Genomic DNA, 23,202 nt, shown 5'->3' on the forward strand with positions numbered 1-23,202 from the left:
TCAGACTGGCCACCACAGACCAAAACTAAATGTTCCAATGTGTAGCACCATCAAAAGGGAAAGCAGGAGAAAATGGTCAGTATTTGCAGCTTCAGATTTGTTATTCAAAGTTGTCTGTCCTTGCCAGATGCTTTTACAAAGCATCCATTGCATCTAGAAGGTAACTCTGGATAGGTGCTGGAATCTTCTGAGAAGTGCTGAAACCCATAATTTCTGTGCTTTTAAGAATGTTTCTGGGTGTTCAGTCCTTTGGAAGATGAGGTCTTAAATTTAGCTATGTAGATAAACATATGTATACGTGGTATTTAATATAAAATCAGTAACACACACTCTTTAAATAGTACCATTTTTCAGTGCTGTTTTGAATAGTACATCTCGCAACATAGGATTTGAGATACTGAGTTAGATCATTGGCTCTTCAATTCCAGAGATTTTCGTTTAGTTTAGTTCTGGTTCAGAAATGAACCAGAGATTTTAGCTATTCCTTTTATTAAAGGAAGGCAGAGAAACCTAATAAAGTTCACCTCTCCAGTTGTTACATGCTGTATATGGGCAAGAGATACTGTCCTGGCATTTTCAGCGATCAGCTCATGCCCCCCAGCATCATAAAGATGTGATTACTTTTATCTCAGAAACTTTATTACATGTAAATTGTATCATGCAGCTGTTCTACCTCATGCAGCGTGATTGTGCCCATAGTATGACTCTTAACATCAAAAAATAAGCAAGATGGGGGGCAGGTGGGATATTCTTGAGAGTCATTCATGTTTGCTTATTATGGAAATCTATTTTATTCTGGGACAGTCAGTGTTGATTTGCAGTGACAGACATTATGCATTGCCAAAGAATAGACGCTGCTCACTGAGGCTGATGTTTGAGTTACAAATATGTGTGCTTCAGTGCTGGTAAAAATTGAGAGAGAAGATAAGAACTCCTGGTTTTGCTGATGTGCCCACATGGATGATCACCGTGTTTATCTGTTTGGAGGTACTGAGGGGTGTAGAGCCTTGCTTATTGAGTTTTACTTAAATGCATCTGTGTGGTGCTCTCCTAAAATGCTGCATCTCCAGTGGCTGCACTCCACATTTCATGGTTCTGCCCAGAGAGTGACAGGGAGTGGGGCTGTGCAGCAGGAGTGCGTGTTCTCTGTCTGAAAAGTTGCAGTTGATGGAGTCTCAACGTGAATAGAGCAGCTGCTGGCAGTCTTCTTTTAAATGCCAATATACTGGGCATTTTAGGCACGAATGTTTCTGTTTGCATCGTGCAATGTGCTCATTATGCACCACTTAAGTGCACCACTGTAAGTCCGTAGGCACAAAGGGCTGTGTAACTTGATTTCAAGCCTCAACAAGGGCTGTTATGAAAATCTCATCTCCTTTAAGTCCTGGGTTCTTGCAGAATGTACTGCAGAAATAAAAACACTTCATATAGCCATGCCAACCTGCCTGCTATTAATGCTATCCCCAAAAGATCTTTGCTGACTGGCAGCAGTTACGGTGTTATTAAACACTGAGAGAAACATAAGAAATGTTTCCTTTGCTGGCACACAGGCTTAGGAACAGTGTGGCTAATGATAACCTTTGTACCTATACAAGTTATGTTGGAGTCAGTAAAATCTCAGGTCTCAGGACAAGTAACAGTCATCGTGGCATGCAAGAAGCCAGCTTCTTCCTGAACAAAAGCTGGGATGCTCAGAGGATATTTTGGTGCTTCTTCCCCTCCTTGGATCATACCTAGTGATTGCACAAGTGGCTGAATGAGCTCCCGGGCATCAGGTATTACAGCAAAAATACTGCTGCTACAAGTGGGACAGCTGAGTGAGCCAGTGGCATTATCCAGGATGACAAATGAACATCACTGCTATTACAGTGTTTGAGGAACTCATGAACAGAGCCTTTCAATATTCTCAGCCTTACACTGCAAACAAGACGTGCAGCGGAGTTGTGCAGTCAGCACTGTAGTACAGAGTATTGCTGAACTAGCCCTGTGTGTTTGAAGTCTGCCTTAATTAATTAAGGGGCCTTGCCTCACTCTGTCTCTCATCTGGCCAGAGGATCGTTGATCTGTCCCTGCAAGACATCCTAAAGTGAAAGGACTTGAACCACGAATTACAGGCGGAACTGTTTGACAGCTGGTGGCTATTTTGGAGAAAAATTCCTTTTTCCTATCAATGCTCAAACGCTTAAATTGCCGCGTAACACTGTTATTGCTTTCTAAATTAGTTTTTAGAAGCTGCTTTTTAATTAGAATGGGGTGGGTGCGGGTGGGTGTTGGAGAGAGGCAGAGTGAGCGTGCATTTGGCTGGAGATGGATTGCTAGCTGAAGAGCATAGGCCCTGGAAAACTGCAAGGCATTTAAAAGATGCACCATGCAGAAGACTCTCCGCAAGCAAAGCTTTTTATGTATCTATCAGCAGGTTCCTTAATGGTTTTATAAGTGTAAATGCTGCCTATGCATTACTATGTGTGGGAGTAATGGGCATTAGTTAAAAGAAGAAAATAAAAAAGCAAACCAAGACATTAAGTGCTTTTTTTTTTTTTTTTTTTTTTTTGCCTTTTTTGTTCTCGTGACTTAAACAAACCACTCTGCTGCAAACCAGTGATTCTGCCATTCTGCCATTTATTTTACTAGGTTAATAAAAACAAGAAGTGGCGTGAGCTGGCAACCACCTTGAACGTTGGCACTTCGAGTAGCGCGGCCAGCTCCCTGAAAAAACAATACATTCAGTACCTGTTTGCTTTCGAGTGCAAGATTGAGCGAGGGGAGGAGCCCCCTCCAGAAGTCTTCAGCAGTGGAGATACTAAGAAACAACCTAAGATTCAGCCGCCATCTCCTGGTAAGTAAAAAAAACTGCAGCCTCTTACACAACCATTTTTTTTGAATGCGAAAGATACCAGGTTGCAGTTTATATATTTAGAAGCATGTCTTGCTACTTCTGGACAAAGGACGGGGATAAATACGTCATTAGCATCTTATTTTTAAACTTAGAGCTATCTCTTCAGTCAAGTCAGATTTAACTCTGAAAGGCCATCCGCAGCCACATGTCCAGTTTGTCATTGCTCTGTCTAACATACAAAGACATGCACCAGCATACCCTTAATATTCAGAGTTATGTTGGCAAAATAAAAAAGGGTAGTATTCTGTGTGCTGTAAGATACAAGGCAGCTATTACTAAAAGGAGCATCTATTTGTCTAAAGATCATTTTCTTGAACTGGAACTTGAACTTTTCCTTCCTATGACCCTGAAACTGCGTTTTCAAAACAAATATTGGTCAGCAAAGCTTCAGTTTGCATCAGGATGGCAGATGCTGGACTGATCAGTGTGTCTCAGGTGGTTGCTCTGATAAAGCTTATGTTGAATGTGTAGCAGATGGAGAGAGTTGAGAATGGGGTGTATCTCTACTGCCAGATCAGTAGTTTGGATCCACACTCTCTGTTCTTTTGTTGCTAATCTTGTATGTCAGATAAGCCATTAGCATCACTGTCTTTGTCTTCTCATCTGAAAAACTGGGATTGGAAGTGCTTGATTTTGGACGGGTTTTTTGCATGTGCAGTGAGGTGTTTGAAATTACCTCGTTTTCTTTCTGAATTAAGTCAGTTTAAGACTGATTGGATCAAGATTGGATAATCATGAGTGATGTTGAAGGCAGGAAAATTCTTCAGTCTATGTATGAAACGGTGTAGTAAAATGAATCTATGATGTTGAGTTCTGGAGCACCCATGGAAGAGGAAGTATTTGATTTGCTAAGTATTAGGTTTTTCTGATCAATGAAATAATTTAGTTAGTACCCATGTTCACAATTACTGCTAGGCAGACCATCTTCTTTTACTGCCAAGAGAATATAATTCCTGGAATGTTTACAGCAGTCTCCTGCATTAGAAAGCATTATTAGGAAGGTGTCCGATGCTCCGTTTTCTGTTGGTGCAGTTCACTCGTTGAAAGCGGGAAGTGGCAAGTCAGGGACCCAGCAAGCTCTACAGGCAGTTTGCAAGGCAGTTCTCCAGTTTGAGAATTCCTATCATGGATACCAGAAAATTGCAAAGACCTTTATAATCATATAATACAGTTCTATATCAGACAAGATAATTTGTTATGATAGCACTTTGTCAGTGTAGAAAAAAAGGTGAAGGTGATAGGGCTTAAATCTTTTACAGTCTGATGGATTCACTGTAAAGATTTTGGGGAGTGTTTCATTAAAATATTCCTAGGTACCTCTTTGTGTAATACCTGTAATGGTTCCTTCACCTTGTTAACACCTGGAATTATTAACAACAACTATAACACCTTAATGTTGCTTATTTAACAGAGAAGATAACTAGGTTACTTAGGAAGGCCAATTTAGAAGATGGAGAGGAATACTTGGTACTAAAAGTGAAGTCTGTTATCTGAATGAAATGAACATAGAGTGTCTTGATTGTGCACCACTGAAAAAAAACTGTGACGTTGGATGTGCCTGTCACCTCCTGAGAAGGCTGGTAAGGGGAGCTGAAACTGTTAGACTTGTTAAAGAAAGTGAAGAGGAAACTCATCTGTTTCTAAAACTAAACAGTGCTCTCTCCTCCTTCACCCATCTCCCTCCAACACTGCTATCAGTATTTGGTTCAGGGATGATCACAGTAAACTGGCTGAATTTTTAGATGCAGAACTATTATTTAAATACATAAACCTGAAACAAAGGAATAGAAATGTCAGATTTAACACTTTGCGAGGGTCCTTTTGCTCCATGACTCTACAGATGAAAATGACAACATCCTCATTTAAATTTATCATAACATTCAAGCAAGCTGTCCATGAGGAGAAATGAAACTATTTTTCTAAAATAAAAACACAGCAGGACATAGAGACTGGAAGAGAGGGAAGCAAGCAAAGATCTCAAGGTTTGTTTTGTTGGTGAGAAAAGAGCTCATGTCGCTGAATGGACTGCACTTCTGTATGGAGAAAAGCTTTCCCAGTGTGTATCAGCTTTAGTACATGAAATCCCGCTGAGGTATAGATGCTGCAGAGAGCACAAGCCAGTTGTCTTTAATAGTCAGCTTTTTTTCTAGCTCTTTTTTCTTTGGTATATACTGACATTAACCTATTAACTGCACAAAAGAAGTAGAGTTGACGATGTATGTTAGATAATCTGTTACTCTTTCGCATTCAGAGGGAACAGGAACCCAGAACGACAAGAAGCAGCCTCCAAAGGTCCTTGCTTCGACCATTAGTCTCTCTTGTGCAGTTAGCTCAGGGTAGGCAGAGCCACTTTGAAGCCAAATCCATTTTCAGAGAACTAGGTACAGTATTAGAGCTGAAGTTAATTCTGATTAAAAAGTAGAACTTGTATCAGAAGGGAAGGTGATGTATTTTGTCCAATTCTAACCAGAAGGTGCTATGAAATCAGGGTCATGAGAGTTTAAGAATCACCTCATCTTCAAAAACTTACAAAACTAAGTATTTCAGTTGGTCATAAGAATATATATGGACTGGCATAAGAATAGAAGGACTGCCAGCCTTCTTAGTACAAAGGAAGAATTCAGGTCCTAGGTGGATGTAACTCCCAGGTAACTGTTATGCAAGGTGGAAAAACACCTCACAGATGACCTTTAAAATGCAATTGAAGAGGGAATGCTAGAAAACAGCGCAGGAACCACGTGAGTTGATTCCCATGGAAGAATCAGGCCAGGGAAAGGATGCAAAGTGTAAGTTAAATCTAGGGGGCTGCAAGGCAGTGGTCTGGATCCATGTGTTAGTCCATTTGCTTTTAGCACTGTATTTGGGATTCTCTCATCAATTCCGGTTTTTACATCATTAATAAGGTAAATGGTACATGAAGGAGTTAAGTGCTATGTACAGTGCAATTCAGGATAGTGTCAGCAATTATCAAAAGTTGAAAAAAGAAGTGAGAGTGCCAGCAGAGTGGCAAGCTGGCTGGCTTGTTCAGTAGGGCGTTTGCACAGCGGCCAAGGTGTTAGGTATGTCACAGCCTCTTCTTTCATAAAACTCCCAGGCACAGGAAGTGAATGTGGCCCAAATGTGTTCTGGTGTGGCTTGCAGTGCTGTGAGGCTGTGCAAGTTGGAGGTATACTTGAAGTAAGCTGAGGCCCTTGTGTCACAGCTTAAATTATCTGGGTAAGGAAATGCCACCAACAGTGAAGACCAGCAACAAATGCCCAGTTGTTATGACAGACTAGTTGTTAGAGGACCCTTGTTACAGGCCTTATGTCCTGGTTGTTGGGTCAGTGCTGCAGCCCCCATCAAGTGTTTTCTCTTTTGTTGTGCAGAAAATCCTTCGTAAGACAAAGAGGGATTGTAGGTCTTTGTGTAAGCATCCTTCAAGGTCTTCAGTGCTTTCTGGAAGTGGGTGCAAAGGCAAAATGTGCTTCTTGTCAGGCATATTGCTGGTTTTGACCAAAATGTGCACAAATTATTTGGCAAGTTCTAAGCTGAAAATCATTCGGGGGGGCATTATGCTAAGCACTAGTGGGTGCTGGAGAACTCATTTCAAAAGAGCATCAATGTGAAGGAGTTACTTTCCAATGCAGTGCTCTAAGTTCTTAGCTTCAGCGTGCAATAATGTGTGCACAGCTCTTGAGATGACAGACTGAGCGTTTATTGTGTGCTGACTGAACAGAGTGACCACAGTGGTGTGGCTGAGGATGCTCCTGAGTAACACCCAGCAGCTGGCCCTGATGTCACCAGAGATTTCATGACAGCAAACCTGGGAAATCGTGTGCCTGCCTTGGAATCCAAGAGGAAGAGCTGGCCAAGAGCGTGTTCCCCCCGCGTGTTTCCTTGGCAGCAGAGAAACAACTTGGGGAGGGGGATGGCGGGGCGAGGGGGGGACGCGACACGACACAGCCATTCACCGAGCTCCTCTGTAACCAAACCCATCCGTCTCTGCCGGCTGACTGCAGAGCTATTATTAGCAGGCAGGTGATGTCATGGAGCGTGTCATGGGGACAGCCAGGGAATCCCCACTGAAGATGGATGGGTGAGGGGTTAGGAGGGCGGGATGGGAGGACAGGCAGAGGTGCTCCTATGCTTGCACCTGGACCCACCCCGGGGGGGCTGCCAGTGGCCCCCAGCCCGGCCTAACTGGGGCACTGGGTTTGTGCTGGGTAAATTATCTTCCCAGCGTGGTGGCTGGCTTTTCACTCTGAAGTATGTGAATGTACTTAACCTTCAGTAACCTTTCCATTGTTTACTTTAGAGTATACCTTTGTAGCTTCTGGCAAAAGGTAGGGATATCCTAGAGAGCATGTCAGGCCTCATATTAATGGAGTTTCAAGAGGTTGCATTCTTCTTGTCTTTTTTTTTCTTTTTTTTTTTTTTTCCTGAGGGGTAGAAATTCCTGGCAAGAGAAAAAATTTTTTTCTTTTTTAACTGCGTATTACTCTTCTGGTAAATAAAGGGTCTTTCCTGAAAGCCACGTGGGTTTTGCAAGGAAAACGCTGTGCCAGTGCTGTAATTCAATGCTGCCAAGGACAGCACATGTCATTGACCGAGCTGTGGAAGAATTTGTAGGACCTCAGCTTCTCACTGACAAAGATGTTAATTTTATTTAATTTTGGAGGGATTTTCTATTGTTAAATGCATGTCCCTACCAATCTGTTACAACACTTGTGTTGCTTAGATGTTGATGTGAGATAAAGAATTCAGTACCTATGTACACTCAGATTCTTTTTCTTGGACATCCCCAAGTCAGTTGCAGGACCATTTCAGCAGAGATTACCTGTTCTAAAAGAACATGGTTGTTTGTCTTCCTTCTTAGTTCTCTGTTTAATACTGAAGCTAAAGAAGAACTTTAAAAGGATATGGTTTCTATTTAAGAATGTCCATTATCAAAATTAAATATCTACCATAGATTGATGTAAAAATTTCAGAGCTGCTAACCAAATGTAAGAATTAAGGTGAAACATGAAAATGACATATAGTATTTTCTTACGGAGAAGAGGGTTGTTTTCATATTCTTTAACCAGAAAACATTGGTAATAGCAAAGTATGTGTAAGAGAAATGTATGTGTAAGAGAACGTAACTATTTAGCATTTAATGTGTGCATGCAGGCACCTGTGTGCACATGCTATATCCAAGAGCTGTTTGAAGTGTGTTTTGCTTTGATGCAAAGTCAAATGCTCAGAAGTTAGGAAATGCCAGAAGTGAGATGCAGTCTTTGCAACCTTAATTATGTTTCCTTGTGCTTATACAGTTCAGTACACTCTTAATTACACAGTCATTTTTTTCTTTGAAATGCCTTTGTCGTTCAGTGCACAGAACAAACAGTGCTCACTGAATGCGGAGCTATTCAGTATCCTCACTTTTCTGAGCGGCCCTTATTCGTATTGTTTTCAACCAGACTCAAACAGAGTTTGAGTAAATTTACTCCTTGTTTTTTCTCATCTTCACCTCAGCTGTTTCTGAAGTCCTTAAAAAGCATTTACCAGCTTTTGCGATACCCATCTAAGAGGGAAAGCAGTATGATTCCCATTCTACAAAAGAGTAACTGAGCTACCAGAAAATTTACAGCATCCACTAATTCTGGGTACCAGTTTTCCAGGCTCCAGTTGTAACCATGAGAACTTATATAGGTTGGATTCCTGGTTGTAGGTTCTTGTTCTCAGCTCCATGTGCAAGAATGCCCAGATCAACCTAGGATCTGAATTACAGTGAGAGTCCTCCTCACTCCCACCTTGTAGTAAGTGCAAACAGGATCTTCAGAAATCCAACCAGTGAATGTATGGCAAGCTAGTTCACAAATTTATTTGACCAAATAAATAATAATAAACTCTGGAATAGCAAGAGTAATTTCTCTGTCACAGGCATGTCCCCAGCATTACTACCAAGTCTTTCCTCCAGACAATGAAGGAACCATTGGTGGTGTGTGTGGAAAAGGTGACCAGATATATAGTTGGCTTGGAAAACTCAGAAAATATTTCTCTTGAGGACAACAGAAGAGAGCCATATATTTTTGAAGACCTATTCTTAGAAAAAAATGGCCAGTTACAGCTGAAAATGTGCAAAACGAAATTAGCTTGATGGGAATATCCATGAGAATTATTTCCTGAGACTTGGCAAAGGTCCTGAAAATTACATCCTACAATTGAAAGTTGAGTTTCTTAAAAAACTGTACCTGCACTACCAACCATAAAGAGTTACCATATTGTTTCTCAAGGAATTTGCTGTTTACATTGATGCTATTACTGAAATATAGATGAAGTATTCAGTGGCCTGTGAGTGTATGACACAGAAATAGTTGTCTTTGTGGTTGCTTGTAGGTCATATCCACACCTGGGGTCTTCTTGGTAGCTGATGACCTACTCCAGAAATTTAAACACCTGCTGTCCCTATTCTGTATAAATGTCCATGACCCAAGAGGCATCAAGAGATATGTGTATTAACAAAGCAGAAATATTGCACTTTTTATCATACCATTTGCTTTGCATTTTTTCACACGTTTATAAAAATCAGTCATTTAGAAAAAAAGCAAGGGAAAAATAACCAACCCTATCATCACCACTGACCAGGTGGATATTTGACTTGCAGCTTCTCAGCTGGATGTCTTCTTTTTGGTTTTAAACCTTTCCTTACCTAAGATGATTATATAAAATACATTGTTAATCATAATAAAGTTTCTGTATTAATGCAGCCCATAAATACAGGAGAAATATTTTACTTGGTTTATTTAGGTTTACTTTAGATATGAATTTTAGGTTCTTGTGCAGGTAGGATAGGGAAGAACTCAATTGCTGCTTAATATCCCACTGGAGGAGAAATATGCAGGGTTAGGCAATATAGTATTTTTACAGTAAGTATATGGGTACACAGATGCTTACTTACATGGTTCTAGTATAAGAAGATGTTATGTGACAATGCATGGCTTAACTCAGAAATGTTTTCAAGCTTTTTAGAAATAACCTAGGTTTGTTTAAAGCTCAAGGACGGGAGAATGATCCTGGCTCACTCAGGGGTAATATATACAAAGGGCTCATTTTATGTGAACATGATGATCTTTTTATTGTCATATGGATTTGTTTTATTATAGCCTTCATTCAGCTGTAGCATAAGTTGTTGCAAATGTTGTTGTTACTGTATTAATGCAATCAGAGAGCTTTTCTTAAACTTTTTTTGACCCTTATTACTATCTGAGCATAATCTAAACATGCCTCAGAAAACTGAGGACAAGAACAGTGTGGTCTACACAATGTGGATTTTACATATGCACTTGCTACTGAGACCGATTTCCAGATAGTGGAACATGTGTTACAGATATAAATGAAACACATATAAAAAAGGTGTTCTTCAGTTAAAAACAAGCTCTGCCTGTCAAGATGATGAGTGTTCCATGATTTTGAGTCAATTATAAACTACTCTCTCTTGCACATACAGAAGAAAAGCCCATACTGCTTGTTCCAGATTTCCCTCTAATAATAATTTATAAAGTTTTGTTAATTGGTTGTTGAATGCAGATAGCCAGGCACTATAAAATGCTTACATGACAGTTCATAAAAAAGAGGACTTCTCAAGCCAAAGCCGTGTCTTTATAAATTAGAAAACTACTGGGTTAGATCTGTGGGGTTGAGGGGGGTGTTTCTCCTCAGCAGTCATATATATAGCTATTTACCACAGTTAAGGGGGACAGATACTCTGTTGCTTTGTGAGATTTCAACATAGAAGTTTTTGCAAATGAAGTAGATGCTTTGCAGAACTGACCTGGTCTTGTTACATACATTCTCCAGTGATCGACAGTTTTGTTAAGATGTCCTTTCTAGTTTTACAGTTTTCTTAGGAGTGTTAGCTACAGCCTCCTGTTCAAATTCTACTTTGTTCTTACCTCAGATTGCCTTTTGCTTTTCCTAAATTCAGTCTTTTGCCATGATGTCTCAAAGATGGTACAGGGTTGCAGCGTGACACTAGTCATTTTCCATTTCACCATGGAAATATCTACCTCTTAGTGGTAAATGACATTTTGAATTTATATTCATATAATAGTTTACATTTGTGAGGAAAAGCTTCTGGTTGAAATTTGCCTTATAAACGTGTGTTGTGATAAGGATTATATAAAGAAGCTGTGCCAAAGAACAACCTTCAATTACTCTGTTGTAAACTATAGACAATTAACTTTGTATCTCTGACCTCTGATTTAAATGATCCTTCATCTAGATGATTTCTATTCATGTTGCTTCAGGCAGCAGATTAAATTCATGGTTCTGGGAAAGACAATGACTATCAGTGCACAGCATATCCTAGTCTCAGAGGATTTTGGGGAAGTTATAAAGTACTGAGATGCATGGTATAAGCAAGCTTATAGGGGAAAGAAGCAGTTTCTTTCCTTGATAATTATTATTTCCACAGGAATTCTTCTGCTGCCTTTTAATATTTCCTTTTTCTTTAACTTCCCAGCTAATTCTGGTTCCTTACAAGGCCCACAGACTCCACAGTCTACTGGTAGTAATTCCATGACAGAAGTGCCAGGCGATTTGAAGCCCCCAACACCAGCATCAACACCTCATGGACAGATGACACCTATGCAGGGTGGCAGGTATGAAAATAATTTTTTTTTCTTTTTTTCTTCTTTTTTTTCTTTTCTTCTTTTTTTGTTCTACAGCAGTTTAAGCCAGAGCCAGTCTTTCTCGACTGCTTGGGCACTCATGTGATTCTGTGGTGAACCACTCAGGCTTAAAATAGGCAGAAAATTATTTTTCGGGGGGAGAGAAGAGGGGAAAAGGGAAGAAGGAGTAGGAGCAGCATTAGCTTTCTAAAAAGGATCAGATGAGCACCAGTGCAAAGCCAGACGTGAAGAGTAGAGAGGATGGTGGAACCAACAGCACCAATTTAGAACCACAACCTTCCTTTCTTTGCATACTTTGTCCTCCTCTAGTATACAGATCTGACGTTCATGCTCAGGAAGGAGGAATTCAAATTGTAATGGATTCTAGAGAAAAATTCGTGGGGTGAGAAGGGAACAGGAAGATAAAGGAGCTTGGTTAGCTTTGCTTAGGTCATGTCTAAGTACTAGAAAGGTATGGATCTAGATTGTACTTCTACTAAAAACGGGGTAGTAAAAATGTGTGGATTTAAGGTGTTACTTAAATTCAGATTACGATAAGTATATGTAGTAACATTGGTTAGGTGAGATAGCAAAGGATTCAACTGGATGGACCAAGAGATCCCTTTCAGTTCCATGTGATGTAAATCACACACCAACATCATCTGAAGTGAAGCCATCTCACCATTCCTTAAGGATTGTTAACCCACTGAAGTCCAGCAAAGAAAGTTCTTGTTGACTTCAGCAGGAACATAGCTGAGTTCTAAACTTTGTACAGAGTCACTTCAAACTTTAAAGACTTTTTTTTCTTCATTTGTGATAGTGAAGAAAGGGTTACATGAATGTTGTTTAATAATCTGTAATTGAGTTTTCTTTCGCTATGTAAAAAATTTTCTTTTGCATTAAGGGTATATCCGATCATTATCAGGGAAACTATTTTTCAAGACAGGTTTTAAGGGCTTGAGAATAAAGCTGGCTACAACCATGAAAGTTAGTACCTTTTCCCAACAGTAAATGGTGTTTAGGAGCTAAATCAAGTGTTGATATTTAGTCTTCCCTCTAGAAGGAGAGCAATGGGATACTTGGTAAATTTGAAAGGTAATAATTATGAAACTGATAAAAAGTAATACTATTTTGACACAGCATATAATTAACCTGTGGAGTTCAGTGCCTTGGGCTAGTGACACAAATAGCTTACTGAAATTTCAGAAGTGTTTATACTTCTACATGAATAATAGGAATATGCACAATTGTATTAGATGAAAACTCCTGATCTCCAAGGTAAGTAGCGAGAGAAACTTGGGGAAAACAGTGTAGATTTTTTAAAAATAATTGTCCATTGTGAAAGTTTTTTGTGTCTTCCTCAGATGTATCCTGCACTGCCACAGCATCATGGGCTGGGTGTGTTACAGCCCAGCCTGTTTTCACAGTTCTGATGAGCACGCAATGATGTTGATGCCTCCTTTTTCTCTGCTAGAAACAGCGCAGTCAGTGTCCACGATCCCTTTTCTGACGTAAGCGATTCAGCGTTCCCGAAGCGAAACTCCATGACGCCAAATGCACCATACCAGCAGGGAATAAACATGCCAGATATGATGGGAAGGATGCCATATGAGCCGAATAAAGATCCTTTCGGTGGAATGAGAAAAGGTATTTTCTTTGTGGGAGCTTAAATGTTGCTTCCTACTTCTGTGTACTCAAGGTGTTCCCTTGCTGAGAATGAGCTTTTTTACTTTGTTGTTTTTTCCATTGGTAAAATGGTATCCTTGTAGCAAAGAGAGAGGTGAAGTGCAATTGTGTTTCATTTTGGTCTGGTCATATTTTCCTGTCTCAGCGTCACAGTTTATTTTAGACTTAAGAGAGTCCTAAAAATGCTTGTAGGAATACGTTTCAGCAAATGGCATAAATTCAGAGAGTTCGATTTTATGCCACGCCGTACATTTCTGTGGACAGCTACTCTGCAAATCATGAGCTGGACTTCAGTGCTGGAATATGAAGTGGTGAAGCAACATGCCTGATTGTGGTAGGGTTGAACTGGGAATTCACTGTGCAGGACTGAGCAAGTCTCCTAATGCTCTCTGTCTCAGTTTACATATTTTTCAGAATATGAAAGCTATTTTTTTTCTCACTTGGACAACCCGTGACAAAAGGTGATAAACACAGTCAGAGTTTGTTTATTTTTAGAAAGCAAAAATCAAAATTAATGTCAAACCTGACTTTTGTCCCCCACTTAACCTACAGATGGTTTTGTGGATATTTGTAAAACGTGCTTAAAAATTAATCAGTCTTGCATGCCTTGTATATGGAAAAGTAGGAGGAAAGAACAAAAGCAGGGCTCACAGTGGCTGTAAAGAGAAGAGCAGATGGAGAAGATGACATTGAGAAAGTAGAAACTGAAAAGGAGCAAAAGGGAGAAATGGGAAGAAGACATCCAACAATTGGGGGAAGAAAGATGTGTGATGAAGTGCAGAGATGCTTTGAAAGAGATAGTTAATCTGATGTGATCTTTTTTTAAAACCTTCCCTTTAAATCCTTTTGCCTGGACTATGGACACAGTTGGAGGAAGAAAAAACCCACTCTGGCTTTCACTTTAGGTTTTATATCTGTGTGAGATTCAGTTCATTGCCCTGTGTTGTATATTTCACATTTATCCTGCTGAAACAGAAATGCCTCTGTTCAGTACCTACTCTGAGAGGCTAACAGATAGAGTCTCATCCTCTACTTGCTTGGGGATTTATATCCAATGATAGTGGTCATTGTGCCTTTCTTGGAGCTGTAGAATATGCCCCTCCTGCTTGAGAAGCTACATTAGGATATAGTATCCTTTCCAGACCTGAATTAATGTATACATGTGTGTATGTAGGCTTTATGGGAAAAAGAAGAGCCTGATTTTGACAACTTTGTAGTGCAAACTATGAGATGTGCTTTCATCTGGTTTGTAAGGTTTCAGTTTGTGTTCATACGTAGCACTGTTTAAGAGTGAGTCCATCTTCAGCTATGAAGATTGCAGGGAGGAAACTGCCTGATGCCTGATGAGCTCAGTTCTGTAGGATGAGATTACTTTCCTCACTTGCAGCTCCTTAATATTATAACCATCGTCTTGGTAGTGGTGCTGCTTCATGTGTTTTCATCAGACCCCGGAGAGCTTGTCAGACACCAGCTAATTCTCGTTGGCAGAGTTAGGGATCTGAACATTATTTTAAAATACATCATTTAATAGAAAGATATCTTCAAACACCCAGACTAATATATTTAATTTCCCTTACTGTTCCAGTGCCTGGAAGCAATGAGCCTTTCATGACCCCTGGACAAATGCCTAACAGTGGAATACAAGATATGTATAACCAGAGTCCATCTGGAGCAATGTCCAACATGAGCATGAGCCAGCGACAGCAGTTCTCCTATGGAAGTGGCTATGACAGGAGGTGAGTCAATCTTCAGGAAAAAGCAAAACCCGTTAGTGAAAATGATCTTCTCTCTCCCCTTTTCATTTTCCCATTGCACCTTGCAGAGAACACAGCAGCCTGCATTTCCCCTAGCATCTTGCTTAATCACTGGAATCCCAACTACTGGTAATGACTCGAGTCTAGCTGTTCACAGAAATAAATGAGGAGGAATTGTCACACCTTAGAAGTCACTCAAGCTGCAGCAGATCAGCAAAGATCAGTGTGTTTGACAGCTACCTTCAACTGGCAGCTTGGCTGGGATAGCATAAATAGCACTTGAATTAGTCTTCTGGCCATGTTTTCACCTAAATAGTTGTTGGTGGGCTTTTTATGAAAAACAAAACAGCCTAAGTATGTCTGGTTTGTATTCTGTTGGTGAACTGACCTTGGAGAGTCTGGAGTTTGTTGGCTGAGCTGTAGGGACACCAATCTTGTACTGTGGCCATCAGTACCCTCATAAATTTGTCTTTCAGTGAAGTACAAAAATTAAATTTGGTCCTCTTATGTTTATCCTGGGAAAGACTTTGGGGAAAAAAAATCAGTAAAATCACGGATGTCTAAGCAGTGGTATAGCAAGCAGGATGCTTTCGGAATGTTTAGATTATATTAAGTATTCTGGAAGGTTTTGCAGCTCTGGCTTTCACTTTCATTAGGCTGTGTACTTTTAGCTTTGCTTTTGTTTCCTGATGGTAGCCAAAGTGGTGCAGTGTGGGTCTTCTAAGTGTTATGGCAGAGTAGTTTTCAGTCAGTAGTTGGAAGTAGTAGATACGTAAAGTAACACTAGTGTACTCGTGTTGTTCAACAGGTCACATTGCTGGGGAGTCAGGGAGAGTTAGGGTTCCATGGAAGGTGATAAATCAAGAGTATATTTTCTTTTAAGGGGCGTGGTTTGATTTATTTTCTTGGCAATTTTGGAGAATAAGTGCTTTTTACAGAATGAGGTTTCCTTTGTCATTTTTTTAGGTCGGATCATGGGCTGGGTCCTGAAGGCAGTATGGGACCACCTGGTCAAAGCAACATGGTGCCTTCAAACAGTGACCCAAGCATGTACTCTCCTAATCGTTATCCTGGCCAGCAAAGGTGAACACTGATTTCTCTGTTTGTAATATCTGCAATAACCAGCTCTGAGAGCACACAGACAGAATATGTGACCTCTTGGTGTGTTCTGTTTTGGTTGTTCTCATTTAGGCTTTCACAGTTGGTTCAGTTTCTTGTGGGGATGAGGGGCAGAGACTTGGGTGAATCAGTTGACTTTGTGTAGCCTTAGAATCAAGGGTCTTAGAAAAGGTGTATACATGCTACCTTGTGCATCTTCCTGCCAACATCTTTTATAGGTGCAAATTCTCCAGAGCAGCTTAAATGACACCAGTTCTGAAGCTTCCACAACTTCACCTGGCTTGTGGCTATCCTGTGGCTAACAAATTGAACATTTAGGAAGTGTTCCCCTATGTATACTATACATGAACCTCTGCTCAGTTTTGGTTTCTTGCATGTACCATCTTAGACATCTGTAGATTATTCCCATGCCAGTTATATTGTTCTCTTAAATACCATTTAGTAATTTACCTCCATCCATGTCATAATTGTAGGAGATACTTGATAGCTATTGCTTTCACTCTGATCAATTCTCAAAAAACGTGAATTTTCTACGCTTTTGGAAAAATAAGGTCCCAGTAGTTCTTTGAACACATCACGCTCCCCAGTCTTCTGTTTCTCTGACTCTCCTTGATATATTACTTCCATAATTTTAATTGAAGTGTAGGTACATTCTCACTAGAAGTGTACGGAGATGAATTACTGACATATTGGTCTGCAATACAGTGTTATTTATTAGTCTTAATACTTTCCAAGTACTTCATTTCAGCAACCTAAGTTTCATTCACATGTGCTAAAAATATTGCAGTTGCACTGTAGTGCTCCACAGAGGTCTTAAAAGCCACAGGTAAGTTTCCAAGTGCAATGCAAGTCTGCCTCTTATGTGTATACTTCATTATGTAGCTTTAATTAAAAATTACATGAACATAAGCAAAATTACGAGTACTGTTTTTACTCAGTGATGATGTATTTAAATGCTACATACTGTAATGAAATTGTACTCACTTTCTGTTGCTACTATCAGACTAAATCACGATTTCACTTTAAAGCAACAGTTAACTATTGATTATATTCTTGTTTGGAGACTGACTCATTAAAACACAAGAATTTCGACTTTCAACCTTCGAGCTGTGCATCAGATACTCCTCCACCCAGGTTCCCAGTGACTGCAGCTGCCTTTCCTACCTCTTGACTGACCATACCTTGTTCGCATTCCTGACTGCTGCCTCCAGATCTCTGTTTCATTTCAGAGCTCCTCCTTTCTTCCCTCTGCTTTATTTCCTTCCTTCCACCACTAGCTCCAGCAGAGCTTACTACATCAGGCTCAGGACCCTATCACACTGTACTTTCACCTTGTTTCCAAATGGCAAATATATTTAAGGGCCACGGGCATCAGAGTCCTTTGCTGTTCCTGGTGGCTTCAAAATTCCAGCAGCTCTAAGTGTTGGTTTGAATGCTTCATTTTAGGCATGAACCGTACGGGCAGCAGTATCCAGGACAAGGACCTCCCTCAGGACAGCCACCATATGGAGGACATCAGCCTGGAATGTATCCACAGCAGCAGGTAGGAGAGGGGAAAACATCTGTATTCATAACATTTGTTTAATAAATGTCACCCCAAAATTCTGTATACATTCAGAATGTTTATACAATATATGTCTTTTGGCACAGACAAGCACTGTAGTTCTGGTCAAAATCACAGCCCATATGGATAAGCAGTGGCTATGCAGCCATACGAAAAAGTGTTCATTACACTGGAAAAGTGTAAATTTTAACAGATGTTCTATGGCTTTGGATGTTTATCAAGTGACTGCCCCAAGTTACCAACCGGCAGACTGGGAAAGTATAATTGGTAGGCTAGTGAAGTGATGCTGCCTCATTCCAGAAACAAATAGGAAAGCTGCTAGGCTGGAAGGTTGAAGGGACCTAACTTAATGTCATGAAGCCAAGTTGAACCCAACATAGGAAAAAAGTAAAATGTGCAGCACTCTCAATTATTTAGTGTGCTGTGGTAGATCATACATGATACTTGTCTTTAATAAAGATCAGATAGCACATTCCCCACATGTTATCTCTACTACTGATACAGTACAAATACAGGGGGGAGAATATTATTAGTAATGAGAATGGTTTAAACATTTGTATATTCCATTCTCCCTATCTGTGTAATAACTTTGAAAATACAAATTTTATTAATTGGTAAGATTTTTTTTTGTTAGTATATCATTAATACCATGTGGGTAAAATCTCATTAAGTCAATAGCACTGACTCCAACAGGATCCGAGTTTCATCCTGCATGTTATTAATGCACTTCTAGTGATAAAATAATTGAAGTTAGCTTCAAAATATAAAGCGTTTCCCTACAGTATAAAAAATAAAATGTAAGCTAGTTTTCAGCCAATTTCAGATAGTCCTTTTCAGTTTGTGATAGACTTTTACTATGATATTTGGGGAGGGGACTTAAAAGAGAAGATCTTCAGTTGCACTGTACTGAAAATGTATATAGATTTCCATTTCAGAATTTGTTGCTTATCTAGTTGGTTCATAACATCCCGAAAAATAGCATAATCAAAAAATCTGTTTTCTTGTTCTTTATGATGAGCTTATGCTAGCGGTCTAGGTGATTTAGTGAGGAAATTGGAAAGAAATATAACATTACAGTTTGTGATATTCCATGCTAATGTATGCAGAGAATATATTAACTACTTGCTCATTTAAGCAAGGAGACAGCTAGAATTTGTAAAAATATATCTGGCCCCATCCTTAGTGCTGTTTGTATGCTTTGCACAATGACTTTTGAATGTAAAATGCAGTAATGCAAAAATGCAGTGAAGAATGAAGGAAAGAATCCTGGCTGGCCTTGACTTCACCCTTTGACTCCTAGAGGCTTCCACTTCTTCATTTAGCTAGAGAATAGGTTGCCACCAGCTTGCTTGTTTTCAGTTTCCTGAATCTCACTCTATGGTGAGTTTGTGTCACTATATATAGTTATATCACTATATATCATTTTATATAGTGATACAAACTCACTATAGCGAGGAAGAATGTGAAAAATGGCCCTTTCAAAGCTTTGTTTGCAACTTGAAGGCTAGGGAATGACCTGAGGAGGAGGTGCTTGGAGCATGAACTCCTGCAACTAACGAAACACTTTGAGCCAGGTTTTTCAGTTCCTGTAGGGATGCTCCTATCCTGAGAGCTAATACATGGAAGTTGCCCTGTGTTGGTGACTCCCTGTCTGCTGCTAGGTGTGGCGGGACACACATTGTCCAGCCTCAGTCTCCTGATGAACCTTTACACAGGAGGGGAGGAAGCTCAGGTGCATCAGTGTCCCCCAGGCTGGTTACCATTACCTGTGTTGCCATTACCTGTACAGGAGTGCTGAGCCACTTTCAGCAGGCACACACTGCCTTCCCAAGTGTCTACTTTAAGTGCTCTTAGTCGCTGTGGCAAAACAAACAGCACCTTTTGAGATGTGGCGACTGCCAAGTCAGTCCTTAATGTATAAATTGTCCCCCAGGGTTGAATTTACTACAGCAAGTACTTCATGTAAGGCTGAAAATAGGTATTTCTCAGGTAGCATGAGAGCTCTATAGCAAGTTTAAAAAACGAAACAAAACGAAACAAAAAACCCCTTCCATACAATACAATAGTTGTAGTTTTATGTCCACCAAAGTTGGAAGATGAATTTATGAATCCCAGAGCTGTTCTAACTGATCTGTGATGCATACATACAGAATTTTATCTGATCTTAACTGTAGTACATTAGTATACATTGTGCGGTATCACTGACCTACAGTTTCCAGGGGAGCCATAACTTTGAATTTGCCATAGATCATATATTCAAAAAATCACCCATTTAATTCACATTTTTGCTTCAGAGCACTCAGTGTGGTTTGAACTGTGGAACAAACTCCCACAGGAACTAAGGACCACTGCAAACCTTACCACCTTCCCCTCAAACTGCAACATGTCTTTTTTTTTTTTTTTTTTTTTCTGCCATCTTCAACATAAATACATACAAGCTTGTATGATTTAAAACAACTCAGTTCCCCCCAAGGTAAAACACTTCTCCTTGTACAACATTCCCCACTTGAGAAGGTGAGAAACAAAAAGGGAATAAAGCATAGGTGACAGCTCTTAGTTGCATTGCTTAATCCATTACTGATCAGCAGGATAAGAATCTGCATAAGCCAGAACACCATTCAGATGTGACCATTTGCTGTAATAATCTCAGAGTAAATTAAATGTGATGAGGATGATTTGGGAAGAGGGAGGATTACCAGAACAGGATCACGGTCATGGAAATTAATACAGAGCAGCAAATGCAGCAGAATGTTTTCTCCTACTAATACATTTAGCTTATGTGAGCAGCCTATGGCCTGTCATAAGTTCCAGACATGCATACTAGCAGCATAATCTGTTATTTTAAGAGTTTACTCAGAGCTTGTCCCCTTGAAAAAAGTCACTGAGTGGTTTTGAATTTTTTTAAGATTTTCTTCAGTAGACTAAGCATAAAAAAGAAGTGAAAATATTTTAGTTGGTGAGAACCTTTGCCTTTTCATGCATGTCTGAAATGACCAGTAGAATTTAATCTGACAGATAGGAAAGGAGAAGGAAAGGGAGAAAATGAGAGCAAGCATAAGAAAATTTAGCCCAAGGATAGGTTTCCTTTTAGTATTAAGTTATAAGCACTTCAAAACAGAGACTTGAAAAGCAAGCGCTGGATCAAGCCTAACCACAGCACTGCATGCCCAACTCTGGGATCAGCATGATGCCTCCAGAACTAATAGCCCTCAGCTCTTTAAACGAGCTTTCAGCCAACATATTTATGTTGTGTATGGAGTGAAAGTGACACATCTTCTTTCCAAAATTTTTTTTCAGAACTATAAGCGACACATGGATGGCATGTACGGGCCTCCAGCCAAACGCCATGAAGGGGATATGTACAACATGCAGTATGGCAACCAGCAGCAGGAAATGTATAACCAGTACAGCAACGCTTACACAGGGCCTGACAGGAGGCCCATGCAGGGACAGTATCCGTATCCATATAACAGGGAGAGGATGCAGGGCCCAGGACAAATGCAGCAGCATGGAATACCTCCCCAGATGATTGGTGGCCCCATGCAGTCGTCATCTTCCAGCGAAGGTCCTCAGCAGAACATGTGGCCAACACGAAATGATATGCCTTACCCTTACCAGAACAGGCAAGGTCCAGGAGGCCCTGCACAGGCCCCGCCGTATCCAGGGATGAATCGCACTGATGATATGATGGTACCTGACCAGAGGATAAACCACGAGAGTCAGTGGCCTTCTCATGTCAACCAACGTCAGCCTTCTTATATGTCATCCTCAGCCTCCATGCAGCCTATCACTAGACCTCCTCAGTCATCTTACCAGACACCACCCTCTATGCCAAACCACATCTCTAGAGCTCCAAGTCCAGCATCCTTCCAGCGCTCTTTGGAAAATCGTATGTCTCCAAGCAAGTCTCCTTTCCTACCTTCCATGAAGATGCAAAAGGTTATACCCACAGTTCCAGTGTCACAGGTCACAGGACCTCCACCCCAACCACCACCGATTAGACGAGAAATTACCTTCCCCCCAGGCTCTGTAGAAGCATCCCAACCAGTCTTAAAACCAAGACGAAAGATTACCTCAAAAGATATTGGTAAGCATCAAAACAAAAGCCAAATACCAAAACAGGCTGAGTGAAAGGTTAGATATTAGAAAGAATTTCTTTACGGATAGAGTGATCAGGCAATGGAATGGACTGCCCAGTGAGGTGGTAGATTCTCCGTCCCTGGAGACATTTAAAAAGAGACTGGATGTGGCACTCAGTGCCATGGTCTAGCAACCGCTCCGGTGGGTCAAGGGTTGGACTTGATGATCTCTGAGGTCCCTTCCAACCCGGCTAATTCTATGATTCTATGATTCTATGAAAGGGAGTTCAGTTTTGATTTTCTCTTACATTTTAAAACTGTTTTGACAAACAGCTAACTATGGTAACTAGAATGTGATTACCTTCAATTAAAATGTAATAATAAATGTATCGGTGAGGATGACAGGTAAAACTCATCCCAGACAATCTGACATGAAATGAAAGCAATGTTTTAAATACAGACCTGAGGTCTCAAGAAATGGATTTAAAAAAAAGCTTGCATCACATTTCCAAACGGTATGTGTCAGAAGGTCCCTCAGAATGTCTGTTAAACCAGGCACAAGAGGCACAACATTAAGCTGGGCAAAGCTTTCTGTATTCTTGTTCTATGGAAGATCATGCAGTTGTAGTTACAGTCTCTGCTTCCCTTGAACAGCCCATTTATTCATTTCAGATTATTTGTCGTGTTTGTTTCCACCCCTCTTCTTTCCCAAGTTATTTTCTTACTGTGAATTCCTTTTACATTTCTTAGATTCAAATTGACATACTTCAAGTTCCCACACCCCTGGAAGGGTATTCTACCTTTATTTGCCAGTTATTTGGTTTAGTCAACTTCTTTGTTTTGTGATTATTTCTGCTTCAGCGAAGTTGGGAGCAGTGGCCTTGTTAAGATACTCTCCAGTATTAAGGCTCAGCAGCAGTTATAGAAAAGCTGAAGAGGACTAAGTGGTGAAAACAGGGTTTTGGGTCTTAAGCATTGTTTCAGTAACCATTTCATTTAAATTCTGTATCCTCAGATCGTCAATAATTTCATCTTTCAGAACTCATTTACAATTTCTGAGGATGTACTAAAACTGTTTTACTCTTCTTCCTTTCTTTTTCCAGTAACTCCTGAGGCCTGGAGAGTGATGATGTCACTTAAATCTGGTCTTCTGGCTGAAAGCACCTGGGCGCTAGACACTATTAATATTCTTCTATATGATGACAGCACTGTTGCTACTTTCAACCTCTCTCAGGTAGGAGGGAAAGCAGTATACTTCTCAACTTCCCAAAGAAAGAAAACTGGGATAAGATACCTACAAAAATGCTGTGGTCCTTTAAAACGTGTTAAACTAAAATAAATTTTAATGTCACAACATATCCTTTTTTTATGATTGGTAGCAGCAAGCAACCGAAGACTGCTTTAGGCATATAGGGGAAATAATAAGCCTGAAAGAAGGATACCTCTTGTAGAAAGGACATGGAGGGATATG

General features: G+C 40.2%; 1 protein-coding gene across 7 annotated transcripts in view; it reads left to right on the forward strand.

Annotated features, from left to right (window-relative positions):
• The window catches only part of ARID1B (AT-rich interaction domain 1B), a 329,115-nt gene that overhangs the window by 301,035 nt on the left and 4,878 nt on the right, over window positions 1–23,202 (forward strand). For 4 of the 7 annotated variants that reach the window (XM_071740628.1, XM_071740629.1, XM_071740630.1 and 1 more), the window contains 8 exons: window positions 2,632–2,836; window positions 11,382–11,520; window positions 13,004–13,176; window positions 14,801–14,951; window positions 15,936–16,052; window positions 17,535–17,631; window positions 20,950–21,739; window positions 22,835–22,965. In XM_071740628.1, the coding sequence (XP_071596729.1) occupies window positions 2,632–2,836; window positions 11,382–11,520; window positions 13,004–13,176; window positions 14,801–14,951; window positions 15,936–16,052; window positions 17,535–17,631; window positions 20,950–21,739; window positions 22,835–22,965 (1,803 nt within the window). The remainder of the gene's footprint in view (window positions 1–2,631; window positions 2,837–11,381; window positions 11,521–13,003; window positions 13,177–14,800; window positions 14,952–15,935; window positions 16,053–17,534; window positions 17,632–20,949; window positions 21,740–22,834; window positions 22,966–23,202) is intronic. The other 3 variants (XM_071740632.1, XM_071740633.1, XM_071740634.1) reach the window with 1 other exon arrangement.

The sequence above is a fragment of the Heliangelus exortis genome, chromosome 3 (assembly GCF_036169615.1).
Source record: "Heliangelus exortis chromosome 3, bHelExo1.hap1, whole genome shotgun sequence".
NCBI classification, from domain to species: Eukaryota; Metazoa; Chordata; class Aves; order Apodiformes; family Trochilidae; genus Heliangelus; species Heliangelus exortis.